The 16,012-nt window shown below is 43.5% G+C and overlaps 1 protein-coding gene across 1 annotated transcript in view; it reads left to right on the plus strand.

Moving 5' to 3' along the window:
• The window catches only part of PPEF1 (protein phosphatase with EF-hand domain 1), a 126,746-nt gene that overhangs the window by 76,519 nt on the left and 34,215 nt on the right, over positions 1-16,012 (plus strand). Inside the window, exons 10-12 of the mRNA XM_055120136.1 lie at positions 3,376-3,542; positions 12,765-12,801; positions 13,804-13,953. Of these exons, the coding sequence (XP_054976111.1) occupies positions 3,376-3,542; positions 12,765-12,801; positions 13,804-13,953 (354 nt within the window). The remainder of the gene's footprint in view (positions 1-3,375; positions 3,543-12,764; positions 12,802-13,803; positions 13,954-16,012) is intronic.

Raw genomic sequence — 16,012 nt, forward strand, 5'->3', positions numbered from 1 at the left:
CTCCTCCTGCTTCCACACTCTGGCCAGCAGGAGAGTTGCTGATGCTCTGTCTCCTTGGCTCTAAGTCTGGTAGAGCCACACCCTCTTTTTTTTTTTCAGCACTTACTCAGTATTTCTTTGGAGGAAGGTGTTAACTATCACAGTACTATGACATTTAGGGTCCTTGGACATATTTAGGAGAATCATGTGACATTTTTCTTTTTAATTGTCAATATTCACAATGCAATAGAAACTATACTCCTTTGTAGTTGTTTATAATTATGATACAAGAATATGTATTTAATAAAATACCATCTCCTAAATACAGAGGCGAGTAGGTTACATGATTTTTTAAAAAGTTGTCTTAGAGGAAATTTGAAAAGATGTTTCCAGTTTACTGCACTACACACTGTTCATAACAAGCTTCCATGGTTTTCTAATCTACCACAGTTACTATAAGTCACATCTACTAGCATTTGTATTCTTTTTAAAAATTATTTTTTATTGAATCATTGTGAGATACAGTTACAAGCTTTCATGTTTGAGTTTCAATCATACAATGATTCAACACCCATCCCTCCACCAGTGCACATTCTCCACCACCAATCTCCCCATTATACCCCTTCCTTTCCATCCTTCCCCCTGCCTCCATGGCAGACAATTTCCCCCATACTCTCTCTACTTTTGGACATTATGGTTTGCAATACAGGTACTGAGAGGTTATTACGTTTGGTCCTTTACTTTCAGCACACATCTCCGATCCTGAGTGATTTCTCCAACCATCATTGTCTTAGTGATCCCTTCTTTATTCCAGCTGCCTTCTCCCCCAGCTCATGAGACAGGCTTCCAACTATGGAGCAATCTTCCTGGCCCTGTCTGTGCTGTCCTTGACACCCTCTATTTTCACAACTAGCTCACACTCTCCAAGTCTGGTGTAAATAAGGTTATATGAATGAATCTATGAGACAATATAAATGGGGCTGAAGTGATAGCACAGTGGATAAGGCATTTTCCTTGCACGCAGCGGACCCAGGTTCGATCCTCGGCATCCCATATGGTCCCCCAGCACTGCCAGGAGTGATTCCTGAGTGCAGAGCCAGGAGTAATCCCTGTGCATCGCCAGGTGTGACCCAAAAAGCCAAAAAAAAGATATAAACGTATGGGATCTTTAAATTAGAACTAGCATGGATCATAAGATGTGTGTGTTAAAAGTCTCCTGTGATCTTATGCATTTGAATTCCAAAGTAGCCCCTGCGGTAAGTATGGAAGTTATCATCTCCATTTTATAGATGAGGGAACTACAACTCATGAAGGCTGGCTGAGTTTTCTAAAGACCTAGGGATAATAGTGAAGTTGGACTAAGACTACTGTATCTCCACTTGCTTAGTATTTGTTTCCAGTTGCCCTCAGACCACATTACATTGACAATGATTTCTGGATTCCCTAAGTTATATGTTGCATGTAATATATTTAAACTGTTTCCATTCTATTAATTAAAAATAAAGTGTATGTAAATACTATGAGGGTGACTATAAAGAAATAAGATTGGTTTATGTAGTTTCAATTCTAATAAAAGAATTTAAAAATAATTTGAAAAAGATAACAATAGCTAGAGTATGTATATTATTCCCTGAAGGTAATTTTTCGAAAGATGTCATACTTTGGGATCAATGACTACTTAAAATGTTGTCTTTGCATTATATATATGTATATATATATATTTTTTTAAATAATCACACTGGTCTTTTATTGCAAAAGAAATATACTGGCTCATTTCCCTACAGCATAACACCGAAAAAAATGTTTGTTTTATCTTAGAGTTTATTGTATAAAAATAAGCAAATCAATAGTTATTATAAAGATCATATATATTTAATCTGATCCCAGTTCTTTCTTGGTGCTAATGCTGCTTTCAAAAAGTGTCATGAACAACTTTGTAAATGTTTATCTCATGATGATTTAATAAAAAAAGTTTTTAAGTGTCATCAGGTCCAGAGAGATAGTATGTGAGATAAAACATGTGCACTGTATTTGTTTGATCACAGGTCCCTGGCACTACATACAGTCCCCCAAACACTGCCAGGAATAACCCCTGAGTACTGCCAGATGTGGACCCAACCCCACAAGCCCAAAAAAAGAATTTGTAGAAAGGATTATCTCATACCCAGTAGTATAATAAAGATAGGGACTAATTCATATGGGCTGGCCAATGAAGAACTGGACTATCTCAGCACCTGGTGTGATTGTACCAGCTGACCTGGCCCTGCTCCAATACCTTCCTCTCTCTGCATCCTGATACGTCCATTTTCTCATTCCTTCTGGGGAAAGGACACAGGGGCAGCCCCTCTTGCAAATTGAGGGAATCGGCTGGAGCGGTTAAATGCAGAATGAGAGCTCAATTCAGTGTTTCTTCGGAGAAGCTCTCTTTTCTTTTTCCTTTTCCCAGTATTAGTAATCCAACTAACATGCTAGGTGAGTGCTCGACTGTGGAGCCACATCGCTGGTCCTGAAATTACCCTACTTCCTTTTTGGTTTTCTAGTGGTAGTGACTTTCACTTTTTGTTTTGGAAGCAAATAGTTTTTACTCAAGGATAGAGAAAGATGTAAGGGGAGAGAAAAAGAGGAATATGTCCTCAAGAGAGAAAACATAGGCTTCTCCAGAGTGGAAAAAACAGAAGATAGAAAGGGAGAGAGTGAGAGAGAGACACGTGTTCAATAGAGAGAGAGAATGCGGGCTTGGAAGTGACTTCCATTATTTTTTTCAAAGCAAAATGAGGGGCCGGAGAGATAGAACAGTGAACAAGTCACTTGCCTTGTACTCAGCTGACCCAGATTCAATCCTCAGCACCCTATCTGATCCTCTGAGCACCACAAGGAGTGATCCCTGGGATCCAGGAGTAAATCCTGAGCACCAATGAGTATGCCACCCCCCTATTATGCTCACACCGTGATTTATAATAGCTAATGTTAATTTAATGTCTTAGGAATACAATGTCACAGCACCACAACTGCCACCAGTGTTATCATCCTTCCACCACCCATTCAAGCTCCCTTCTCATCCTCTGTCCCGCCTTAGGGGACATGGTTCTCTAAGGACAAACTCAGTTACCCTCTTTTCAAGGGAGAAAGCCCAGCTGAGAGTCACCCATTTAGATCAGACCATTTGGACCAGGTCCTTTCAGAGAAAACTTGCAGTTTCCTGCCCCAAGCAAATGGACTGCCTGTTGTTCCCTTGCAGGAGATACTTCCTCTGTGAGATCCCACAAGCTAGTGGGCAGATTATTGCCCAGTGGAAGGACTGACTCTGACTCTTGATTCCATTTACACAGGGGTTGTAAGTACAAAGCTTTACTGTAAATGTACATAAAAATAACTTTCCCCTTCCTCTTTCCATAGAACGGTCTCCCTTCAGGAAGCAACCCATACATTTTTAATGGTGACTTTGTAGATAGAGGAAGAAATTCTATGGAGGTCCTCATGATTCTCTTTGTGAGTTTTCTTGTTTACCCCAATGCCGTGCACCTGAACAGAGGGAACCATGAAGATTTTATGATGAATATGAGGTAAGCTAGGCCTTTAGATGGTCTCTTCTCGAAAATTCTATCATGTTTCATTCCTAGCTAGAGTTAGACATGACTGTAGAGAAGTTAGGGACTAGGGGAAGCTCAAGGAAGAACTCAATTCTTTTTTTTCTTTTTCTTTTTGGGTCACACAGGGGTTACTCCTGGCTCTGCACTCAGGAATCATCCCTGGCGGTGCTCAGGGGACCCTATGAGATGCTGGGAATCGAACCTGGGTTGGTCGCATGCAAGGCAAATGCCCTACCTGCTGTGCTATCGCTCCAGCCCCAGAATAACTCAATTCTTATCTCTTTTTTCCAAACCTTGTCAATGAGTGCAGGCACCAGTAACGTCTCCATTGTGAGACTTGTTACTGTTTTTGCCATATCGAATATGCCCTGGGTAGCTTGCCAGGCTCTGCCGTGGGGGTGTGATACTCTCGGTAGCTTGCCGGGCTCTCTAAGAGGGATGGAGGAATCAAACCCCAGTCGGTGACGTGCAAGGCAAAACGCACTAGCCGCTGTGCTATCACTCCAGTGCGACACTGCTACAGTGTCTATGAGTGAGTACAGATTTCTCTGATTTCCACTTCCTCTGTTTTCTTGTGGTCTCTGCTTCCTCTGTCCCTCTGTGATCTGCTGTCTCTTCCTCCTCTGCCTCCCCACCTCAGGCCAAAGTGTGTACTGGGTGTGGACTTGGAAGGTGGGTGTGAGGTGAAGATGGCATCATTCTGCTGCCACTCTTTTGGCTTCTCAGACGTTGTCTTTGAAACTGGCACTGTGTTTTGCAGTGATGTGTGTGTTTTATACATGGTGCTTGCTGCTGGCATGACTGTTTGTAAGCGCATTTGTGAACAGCTGTAATGTAGCTTTTCAGCGATCTGACTCACCGGAGATTTGAGAACTAAAGACTGGCAAAATGGTTTCCCGACTTCTGCTGAAAGGCACAGCCGGTGCCTCACCAATGTTCCCCAGCCCTTCTTTCTTCCTTCTGGCCGCATATCCATCCGCCCTCACTTGAGCACTCCTCTTCTTTTTTGTTCTTTCCCTTAACTTTCCTCCCCCTTTCCTTTCCTCCCTTTTTGTTGCTATCGTTATGATGACCACGTGTCTCCCTCACACAGGGCTGTGATGCTCGCATATTGGAGGTAGGTCTCTCTGGGCTGCCCAGGCTTGCACAGCGGGCCACAGTACTCACCCTGGGTTGCTCTTCCTTCATTGTGGTGCTTGGGCACACATTCTGGTTCTTCTGGTTGGAATATTCTCCAGGCGTTGCTGTGGTGGCCATTACGAGGGGAGAGAAGCATCTCGACCCCCAAGTACATTTATTAAAAGTAAAATTATTACAGGAGAGTACACTGGGCCAGAGAGATAGTACAATGGGTAAGGTCCTACCTTGCTCGTGGCTGCCTGGGTTCAATCCCGGGATATCATGTTTGATGCCTTGACCACTGCCAGGAGTGATCCCTGAGCACAGAGCCTTGAGCACCACTGGCTGTGGTCCAGACACCAAAGACAGAGAGCATTCTGGTCAGAATGACAAAGTGGAGACCTCCAGGGAAAAATCCGCTTAGCATAGTCCTCAGGAGTCTTTTACTGCGTCTCTGGACTGTGTAGACAGGAGTTTCTGCCTTCCACAGGTGAGCTCATCCTGGGAGGTAGGGGAGCAGGAGGCACGGAGCCAGTTCTGGCAGTGAGCTGGATGTAAAAATATTCACAGAAGGGAGTGAGATGCATGTCAAATAATTTAAGCCTCTCCCGGGAAGAGAGCGGCCAGGCTAATGCCAGGACTAAAGCAGCAGACTAACGGCACTGTCCTAGGTGCTGCAGGGTAGCACAGCTGGTGGTGCGAGCATGGCCAGTCCCAGCCTCTCAGGCACTTTGGATATGGGAATTAAGCCGGGCATTTTTTTTTGGTGTTTGGTTTTTGGGCCACAGCCGGTGATGCACAGGGGTTACTCCTGGCGGTGCTCGGGGGACCATATGTGATGCTGGGAATCGAACCGGGGTCGGCTTCGTGCAAGGCAAAAGCCCTACCCGCTGTGCTATCACTCCAGCCCAAGCTGGGCATCTTTTGCCCCTGTAACTATAATAGATGTACTCTCCAGGTGATGCCCTTCCCTGCCATGGTGCTCACACTTGGTTTAAAGGTGCTCATTAGTCTCACACCTTTTGTTGCTGGACTGGCAGTGTAGCTGGGAATCTCTCGTGGACCAGGGAGCATGGAGAATAGAGCTATCGCGCTCAAACAGCAGGGCTGCCAGTTCTTTCCGGGGATGAACTCAAGACCTTTCGCGTGCGCGGCCAGTGTTCTCAGCCACTGGGTGCTACCCCCAGGTTCCTCCCTTTTGTTAATTTTTCCATTTTATGAAGATCAGAAACCAGTTTTCTTCAAGACAGAAGAAGACATGACATAGTTCTTGCTTTTGGTCCTGGGCTTTTAGTTGCCTTAAACAAACGTCAACAAATAATTAGAAAATGAATTGAGCAATTTTGGTAGCTGGCATGAATAGAGAGTTTTCAATTCTCATTCTCAAGATTGGAGGTGAATGCTAAGACTCTGAGGAAAAAAAACAACAACCAAGACTATGATTTTCCGGGCCCCTTATCTGTGCTATAGTTCAATACTTTTGATTAGGCATGACATTTCTTCTTTCATTTGTTCAATTCACTGATCAGATTTGTGGCCGCAGTAGTTAATAAGAGACTCACAGGGTTGCCACTTGGCAACCAGGACGGGCATGGAGCAGGTTTTCTAGCGTGATGTGTTTGTGAATTGGGGGTTCCAACTTGTCTGCAGGATGGCATAAGTTTTTTTCTCTCGAAGTAAGGGGTTAAACATCCAAGAGAGGGCAGAGGCAGGACCATAGAAGACTGTGTTCTGGTCTTGTGGCAAGACTTTACATTTTGCTTCTTTATTCTTCACCCCCGCTGTGTAATCTCCGGAGAGCTTGGGAAAGCCTGCGTGGCTCTTTCTCACTATCTGCATTTGGTGGTCTCGAGCTGCTCGCTCACCCAGGATGGCCGACACCATGGGCGGATGAAGGAGGACACGAGGGCCACCAGGCTGGCTGGTGATCAGTTGCTGTTTATTCCATTCTCCCCACGCGCCTGTTCCAGTCTCACTAAGGGCCCCATTCTAGTCTCACACTGCCCCTCATTTCCGTCTCCTCCTGTCTCTCCCGCTCATCTCTCCGTGCTCCCTCTTGCAGCCGAGTCTCGTCTTTCCACGCGCCTGCTCCTGCATTCGTCCCCTACATTCTTCTCCCGCTGTCCCCCTTGCTAGTCTCTCCGCACTCCATCTTGCTGCCCTGGTTTCTCTCTTCTCTCTCCAACTCCCCACATTGGGGGTAGCAGAATCAACATACCAAAAGCCTTTTCTGATTGCCAATCAGCCTCAAGGCTGGAAATGCCATACCACCTAGGGGTTTTTCTCCTCTCCTTAGTCCAATAACTTAATTAACATCTTAGTTCTACTTCTTAATATTAGTTATTTTGTATGGACACAGTAAGAGATACATTGAGCTTGTAGGGCAGCTCTCCTGGGGACATCTCGCTATCGATCTTAGGTTACAGTGCTCAGGCCAGATTAATCTTTCCTTACCCTAGCAGGGTCCTACTCCAGTTATTACTTTTTGGATCATGACAGAATTTGTCCATGACCATGGTCTTAGCTTATAGTTAAGTTCTATGGCACTTTGGCTTGGCCCATTTCGATGCCAAGGTAGCTCACTGCTTGCTCTGGGTCCATCTAGTCCCCTGTAAGGACAATTGAGGCTTAAGCCGAGAGAACAGATGCCCAGGGATGAATATCATTCAGAGTCAATGAACTCCCAAATTACAAAAGCACAGCATTTACTGTCTAACTGTGTCTATACAAAAAGGACATTGCTCTGAATTAACTATGCAAAGGATTTAAGGAGAAGAGAAAAGCAATATTTACAAGTTAACAAAGCACAAAGAAAGAGGTTACAAACCCAAAAATCCATGGCCTTCATATATGCAAACAATGAGGCAGAGGAAAGGGACATGAAAAAAGCAATCCCATTCACAATCGTGCCCCAGAAAATCAGGTACCTCGGAATCAGCTTAACCAAGGAAGTAAAAGACCTTTACAAAGAAAACTACATAACGCTACTCCATGAAATCAAAGAGGACATGAGGAAATGGAAACATATACCCTGCTCGTGGATAGGGAGAATCAATGTTGTCAAAATGGCAATACTCCCTAAAGCATTATACAGATTCAATGCGATCCCTATAAGTATACCCATGACATTCTTCAAAGAAATGGATCAAGCAATCCTAAAATTCATATGGAATAACAAACGTCCAAGGATAGCTAAAACAATTCTTGGGAAAAAGATGATGGGAGGCATCACCATCCCCAACCTCAAACTTTACTACAAAGCAGTAACAATTAAAACAGCATGGTACTGGAACAAAGGCAGAGCCGTAGACCAATGGAACAGGGTGGAATATCCCTACACACAACCCCAAATGTATGACCATCTAATCTTTGATAAGGGAGCAAGAGATGTGAAGTGGAGCAAGGAAAGCCTCTTTAACAAATGGTGCTGGCACAACTGGACAACCACATGCAAAAAAATGGGTTTAGACCTTGACCTGACACCATGCACAAAAGTCAGATCAAAATGGATTAAAGACCTCAACATTAGACCACAAACCATAAGGTACATTGAAGACAAGGTCGGCGAAACCCTCCACGATATTGAAGATAAAGGTATCTTCAAAGGTGGCACGGAACTAAGCAATCTAGTAAAAACAGAGATCAACAAATGGGACTACATTAAACTTAAAAGCTTCTGCACCGCAAGAGATACAGTGACCAGAATACAAAGACTATCCACAGAATGGGAAAGGATATTTACACAATACCCATCAGATAAGGGGTTGATATCAATGGTATATAAAGCACTGGTTGAACTCTACAAGAAGAAAACATCCAACCCCATCAAAAAATGGGGCGAAGAAATGAACAGAAACTTTACCAAGGAAGAAATACGAATGGCCAAAAGGCACATGAAAAAGTGCTCTGCATCACTAATCATCAGAGAGATGCAGATCAAAACAACTTTGAGATACCACCTCACACCACAGAGACTAGCACACATCCAAAAGAACAAAAGCAACCGCTGTTGGAGAGGATGTGGGGAGAAAGGGACCCTTCTTCACTGCTGGTGGGAATGCCGACTGGTTCAGCCCTTCTGGAAAACAATATGGACGACTCTCAAAAAATTAGATATTGAATTCCCATTTGACCCAGCAATACCACTGCTGGGAATATATCCCAGAGAGGCAAAAAAGTACAATCGAAATGGCATCTGCACATGTATGTTCATCGCAGCACTGTTTACAATAGCCAGAATCTGGAAAAAACCCGAATGCCCCAGAACGGATGACTGGTTGAGGAAACTTTGGTACATCTATACAATGGAATACTATGCAGCTGTTAGAAAAAAGGAGGTCAAGAATTTTGTAGTCAAGTGGATGGGCATGAAAAGTTTCATGCTGAGTGAAATGAGTCAGAAGGAGAGAGACAGACATAGAAAGATTGCACTCATCTATGGTATATAGAATAACAGAGTGGGAGACTAACACCCAAGAACTGTAGAAATAAGTACCAGGAGGTTCACTCCATGGCTTCGAGGCTGGCCTCACGTTCCGGGGAAAGGTCAACTCAGAGAAGCGATCACCAACTACATTGTAGTCGAAGGCCATGTGGGGGAAGGGAGTTGCGGGCTGAATGAGGGCTAGAGACTGAGCACAGGGGCCACTCAACACCTTTATTGCAAACCACAACAGCTAATTAGAGAGAGAAAACAGAAGGGAATGCCTTGCCACAGTGGCAGGGTGGGGTGGGGGGGAGATGGGATTGGGGAGGGTGGGAGGGACACTGGGTTTACGGGTGGTGGAGAACGGGCACTGGTGAAGGGATGGGTTCCAAACTTTGTATAAGGGAAGTATAAGCACAAAAGTGTATAAATCTGTAACTGTACCCTCACGGTGATTCTCTAATTAAAAATAAATAAATTAAAAAAAAAAAAAAAAAACAGCACAGATTCAGAAAGACTGTAACTTGAATTTACAGTATACTGAAGATAGTATTCAATAAAGTGCCCATGGGTAGCAGAAATTTAAAAAAAAAAAAAAAAAAAAAAAAAAAAAAAGAAAGAGGTTACAAATAAACACAGAGGAATGGGAGCACTGTGATGGGAGTAACCCAATAAACTTAAGCTCCCTGTGGCAAGGCATAAAGAAAAAAGCCAATGCTATCCTACTCCCCACCATCTTTTTCCTTTCTTTGTAGCTGTTGTGATAACCTGAGGTCACACACTTGGATGTGGGGTTCACACACCTCAGTTTTGGTGCTCGCCAGGAGTTGTGCACTTTGGTGGTGGCACCAGGGATCCCAAACAGCATTGGGGTCAGGATCTCACTTGGCAGGTGGCATGGAGCTAGGGCTCCAACACAGTCTCTGCCATTGAGCCATCCCGAGGCGTTTCAGGCAGGATGTTTTACATTTGAAAAATAAAATTTTATGAGGGTAGGAGCATAAGGTGGGGCAGGGGACAGGCTCATACTTGGTAGTTCTGGGAAGATAAGAAATGGTTGGATTGTGCAAAGGAATATGGATTTTCTTTTCAGGAGCACAGACGATGATTGAAGAGTATCATAAAATTTGTGTTTCAAATGCAACCAGAAGAGAAATTTGGAGAGGGATAGAAATGGGTATGGGGAGGCCAATTTGAAAGTAGTTGAGGAGCTAGTAATGGTTTCTCACTTAAACTAGGGTGATGAGGCCAGGGATGTAAAAAAAAATAGGTAGATTCCAGGCTTGCTTATGTGATCTGGGCAACTTAAAAAAAGAGAAAATTGGGGTTGGAGCAATAGCACAGCGGGTAGGGCATTTGCCTTGCACGCGGTCGACCCAGGTTCGATTCCCAGCATCCCATATGGTCCCCTGAGCACCGCCAGGAGTGATTCCTGAGTGCAGAGCCAGGAGTAACCCCTGAGCATCGCCAGGTGTGACCCAGAAAGAAAAAAAAGGAGAGAGAAAATTAAGGATGACTTCCAGCATCCTGGCTTGAGTTTGGGATTCCAGACTAGTATGTGGAACGTGATGAGAGGAAAGACTAGGATGAGAAAGAATGATGAGATCAGTTTGGGGTAAGACAGTTGGACATGTGTCCTGAGCTCAGAAATGAAATGCAGTTTGGAGCATTTTCCTTCCATCTTGAAAACTGAAATTCTGTGCAAGGATAATCTTGTCAAAGGAGTGGAGGGTCTAGAAGGGAATCTGTAGGAACTCCCTTATTTAAGGCAAGGTGGTAGAGAACATATAAATTAGATCCAGAAGAGATGAGTGGCAACCTGAATTCCTTTGGTGAATGCAGAACTGAATTCATCTTGGAAAACATATTATGCACCAGAAAACCCAGGTGATAGAATTTTCATAGACACCTGGAATGAATATGCTGTGTTCCAGCTTCACTATGTTGAATATTAAGACTATGTACACACACACACACACACACTCACACGCACACACACATATCCTAAGGCAAGGAGAAATAATTGAACAAAAATATTCATCATTAAATCTCCCCTAGAGACTGCTATTCAGGCATTAAAATTCCTGACACTTTCTATTAAAACCTTCAGTAACAGTACATGAAGTCTATCAGAGAGATTTTAAAGAGCCAAGTTGTTATCTTGGAGGCTTTTCTTTGTCTTTCCTCTGCCTCGCCCCACCCCACATCATTTACTATAAGCTAGAAGCTGTCCGAGAAATTCTGTGTGCGTGAAAAGCTCTCTCTCTCCCACGTAGCTCCCCCGGCTGCGGCGGCACACTCCTCAATATTTGCATTTGCAGTCAATGCCCACCACATATTTAAGTTGTCTCATAATTAAAAAACATTTATCGAAGTGCCATGATTTACAGTTATTCACAGTTGGGTTTTAGACATACAATATTTTTTTTTTTTTTTTTTTTTTTGCTTTTTGGGTCACACCTGGCGATGCACAGGGGTTACTCCTGGCTCTGCACTCAGGAATTACCCCTGGCCGTGCTCAGGGGACCATATGGGATGCTGGGATTTGAACCCGGGTCGGCCGCGTGCAAGGCAAACGCCCTACCCGCTGTGCTATCTCTCCAGCCCCTAGACATACAATATTGCATCACTGACCCCACCATCAGTGTCAACTTTCCTCCACCAATGTTCTCAAGTTCGCTCCTGTCTCCCTCCCCGCCAGCTGGCCCTCTTGATTGGCACCTTTCTAAGTTAAGATGTTAAAGTTTAGGTCTCTGTTTTCAGTGTTGTTGACTCTGGTTTGGATATTTGGCTGTATCATTCTTTAACCCATCTTTGTACCTTACTCTCCTGACCTGGCCCCCATTGTTTCTCATTTGTCACTTCTCCTCTCCCCGCCCACTCTTTCTATCCTCTGTGTCCTATACTCTGGGGCCAAGACTGATCTGGGCATCCTTCCTTTAAGACATCACATTCAGTTATTTTAAATACTATATACTGATAACTAAATACTGATATCAGTCTGGTTTATCCTTCTTTTCTGGCTTACTTCCCTTAATATGTCTTCCAGTTCCATGCATGTTTCTGTGAATTGCATGATTTTATTATTCCTTACAGCTGCATAGTATTCCATTACAAACATATATAATACCACTATATATGTATATATATATATACACACATATAATACCACATCTTTACAATCCACTTATCTATCATTGGACATCTAAGTTGACTCCCAGTCTTAGCTATTATGCTAAGGGCTGCAATGAATAATGATGCGCCTGTGTTCTTATGAATGAATGTTTTTCTGTATTTGGGATACTCAAAAGTGGAATTGCTGGGTCAAATGGGAGCGCAATTCTGAGTTTACTGAGTACCCGTCACACTGTTTTTCATAACTGTTTTATGGAAACTTAGCTCTCTCCCCACTTGTACTGTAAACTCCTTGAGAAGGCAGGCACTGTCATTGGTCATCTGTGTTCTTTTCCACCACAGTTAGCAAAGACTTGGGTAAATAATACTTTTAAGTGAAGACTAGCTGGTTGAGTTCTTGATTCCCTGTGAAAGTGAGAAGTTGAAAGCTCTCCTTACCACATCAGTCATTTAAATAGGGGTTATCAATATTTCATTCAGTACTTTAAAACCCCCTGGGGTGTTTTATTTTTCAGGTATGGCTTCACAAGAGAGATTATGTTAAAATACAAGGTAAGATTCATATCTTTTGTTCTGTTTTGTTTTGCATTCTCTTTGCTACTTATACATAGAGGTGAAAGGGGACAAAAAGCTTCAGGAAGGGTGATGGGCTGATGGGTGAAGGAAGCCAAGTCCATACCAGTAAAAATAAAAACAGCCCAACTAGCCCTGGCTGTGGTAGGGACCTGATTTTCTTCCTTGCTGAAACCAAGCCTTTTCATTGTCACTATTGTGTGGTTTGCAACATGGATATAAATATCCCCTGTTTTTTGGAAGGTACCCAAAATGTGTTTTTCTCAGGGAAATGACTGTCCTGAAGGGTGGTTTTTAACTCACAACTCCCTCTGCCAGAAGGCAGGGCACACCTGGGATTGGGGTTTGAGGGGGCTGGGCGTGGAGAGGGTGGATGAGTAGTAGGAAGCACCTGGGTAGAAGTATTGGCGTGGCTAGGGAGGCAAAGGGAGGAAGGAGGGGAGTGTACTGAATCTCCATCATGGTTTCTATGGGGACCAAATGGGCAAGACAGTGTAAGCAGGTTTGGGATTGGCTAGTTGAATAATTTCAGGGCGAGGAGGGGGTGCAGGTTGCTGGGGGCTGAGGGAAAGGGAACTGTCCAGCATTGGGACGACTGGGCAGAAGAATAGTGAGCTACTTTGTGATTCTTAATAAAGGAGGTGGTTGGAGTGTACCCTCCGGATAGGCTGGTCTGCTTAGGAAAGGCGAGTCACTTAGTATCTTTAAGAATTCATTATTCCTGAAAAAAATAAAAGAATTCATTAGCCCTGGAAGGAGTAGTCTCCAGGATTCACTAGGTAGTAAGATGTCAAAGGTATCACAGGTACCAAATAAAAAGCCCTGACTGGTGCGTGCCAGTTGGTCAGTGATTCCTTGCCGACTTCCTTCCCAAAGAAGTTGGCAAGAGTTATGGAAACTCTTGCTTTGTGTTTGCATATTGGTGACATTTATTAAACTTGCAACTATCAGAACCAAACTTATGCAAACTCTTGCTTACAGCTACATGGAAAAAAAATTCTGGACATGCTGGAAGACGTCTATACTTGGCTCCCAATTGGCTCCATCATTGACAATGAAATCTTGGTCATACATGGTGGAATATCAGAGTCCACGGACATGAATTTACTCCACCAGATAGAAAGAAACAAAGTAAGAAACAAGTTCGGCATGTCTTATCACAGACATTTGTATGAGATTGAGAAGTGTTTCAATTTATTGTGCTATATTGGTTTGTGTTTCGGTGGTTGTAACTCCAAAAGAGTACAGATTTTAAGGAAATGTAATTGATTTCATGATAACTAAATGAGAAACATATCTAGAAAAATTTAAATTCATAATGAAGGAGGGGAAATGATGAAACACTGGCATTTCATATTGCTTCTAAAAGTAAAAAGTCCTAATTGTTAAAGATTAAAGTCTCCAACAAATGAATTAATATTTGGTAAAATATAGATAACCTAAACATTGCCATGTTGACCATTGTAAGTGTACAATTAGTGTCACTAAGTATTGCTGGGCAATCATCATCACTGTCCAGAACTTCCCATCTTTGCACACTTTGACTCTCCCCATTAAACTCTATCACTGAGCTCCCCTCCCCCCGCCCCCGTCTCCCCTCCTCCACCCCTGCTCCAGCCCAGACAATCCATTCTGCTTCCTGTCTCTATGAACTAGGCTGCTTCAGGTACCATCTCAAAGTAGAATCATACAGCAATTTGTCTCTGGATGGATCTGATTTCCTTTATAACATACTCTAAATGGCTCAGGGTAATTTTCTATAAGTATTTTAAGCAGAAATAATCATGTTATATCCTACGGAAGCAGAACTGGAGTCTGTTAGAAGGAACCTGGGAGAAAAGTGGGGATTGGGGACTGTGATGTTGCCACGCTTACTCTATGGGGTTGGGGCTGGGCCTTGCAGTGGCACCGAAGTGGCTTCCTCCTGCACCAGAGCACAACCGGTGGCCCCAGGGCAGGAAGGGTAGGTGTGCCACTGGGCACAGAACAGTAACATACTGAAGCGAGTTGGCTGTACACAGTCCCTTAGAACCCTGAACCTTTACTCAGCACTGCCCATTCTCTTCCAACCAATCAAAGCAGGTAAGGTCTAGAGTTGAAATTTTATTTTATTTTTGATTTGGGGGCCTCACCCAGTGGTGTTCAGGGCTTACTCTTGGCTCTATGCTCAGGAATCACTCCTAAATGTACTTAGGGTACTATGTGGAGTGCTGGGTATCAAACCCTGATTGGCCACGTCTAAAACAAGTGCCTTACCCTCTGTACTATCTCTCTGGTCCCATAAAATTAATTTTCAAATTAAATTGAAATTTAATTTTACACAGAGACAAACACGGGATTCTTTTGGCCCTGAGTATTTGGAGTCTTGTATGCCTTTATATAGTCACACACACACACACACACACACACACACACACATATATATTTAGAGAGAGAGAGAATATGGCAATATAGGGTTTCAGTTTCAGTATATCCCACCTCTATAAAGCTTTCCACCACCCCCAGAAAACTCAGGTCACCCTCCAAATGCTCCCTACACCCCTTTTGTAGCAGTTAACAAAATTTTAAAAATTCTGGTACTGGTTGTGTGCTTTCTCCCTCTGTTACTCTATCCCCTTGATATGCAGCCCCACCCCCTCAACCGCAGCAATTATTCAATGTTTATTGAATGTTTCCTAAGAGATTTAAAACCAAAGCAGGGCAAATCTAAGACAAAAATCACAGAAACTTTCAGTGGTGGTTTTACATACTCCCTTGACCTCAACCTTATACAGTGATGACCTCCTGGTTGTCTGTTGTTCTAGAGTAATTGCTAATAGCAACCCTCCACTCCTACACATACACACACACACACACACACACACACGCACACACTTTTCTTCTAAAAAGTATCCTGGTTGCAACAAGTTTTAAGGCTGCTTGAAACTGAAAGCATCTTTCTCCTATCACCAAATAGTCAAGCTGATAAGGCACTCCATGAGAATGAGATCGCTATTGTTCACATAGTGAGTGGCTACGACTCCAGCCAAGAAAAAGGGAACACGATGTTTTTGACTGTCAAATACTGGCAAGCGTGTGCCACGAATGCTTCCCTCCGTTCCGCTCCCACCCGCCTTCCTACAGCAGTGCTGATCAGCCATGGAAGTCACTACCAACTGATCAGATGGGAAACTTCCCTTCCGAAGTTTAG

This window comes from Sorex araneus, chromosome X (assembly GCF_027595985.1).
Source record: "Sorex araneus isolate mSorAra2 chromosome X, mSorAra2.pri, whole genome shotgun sequence".
In the NCBI taxonomy this organism is placed as follows: domain Eukaryota; kingdom Metazoa; phylum Chordata; class Mammalia; order Eulipotyphla; family Soricidae; genus Sorex; species Sorex araneus.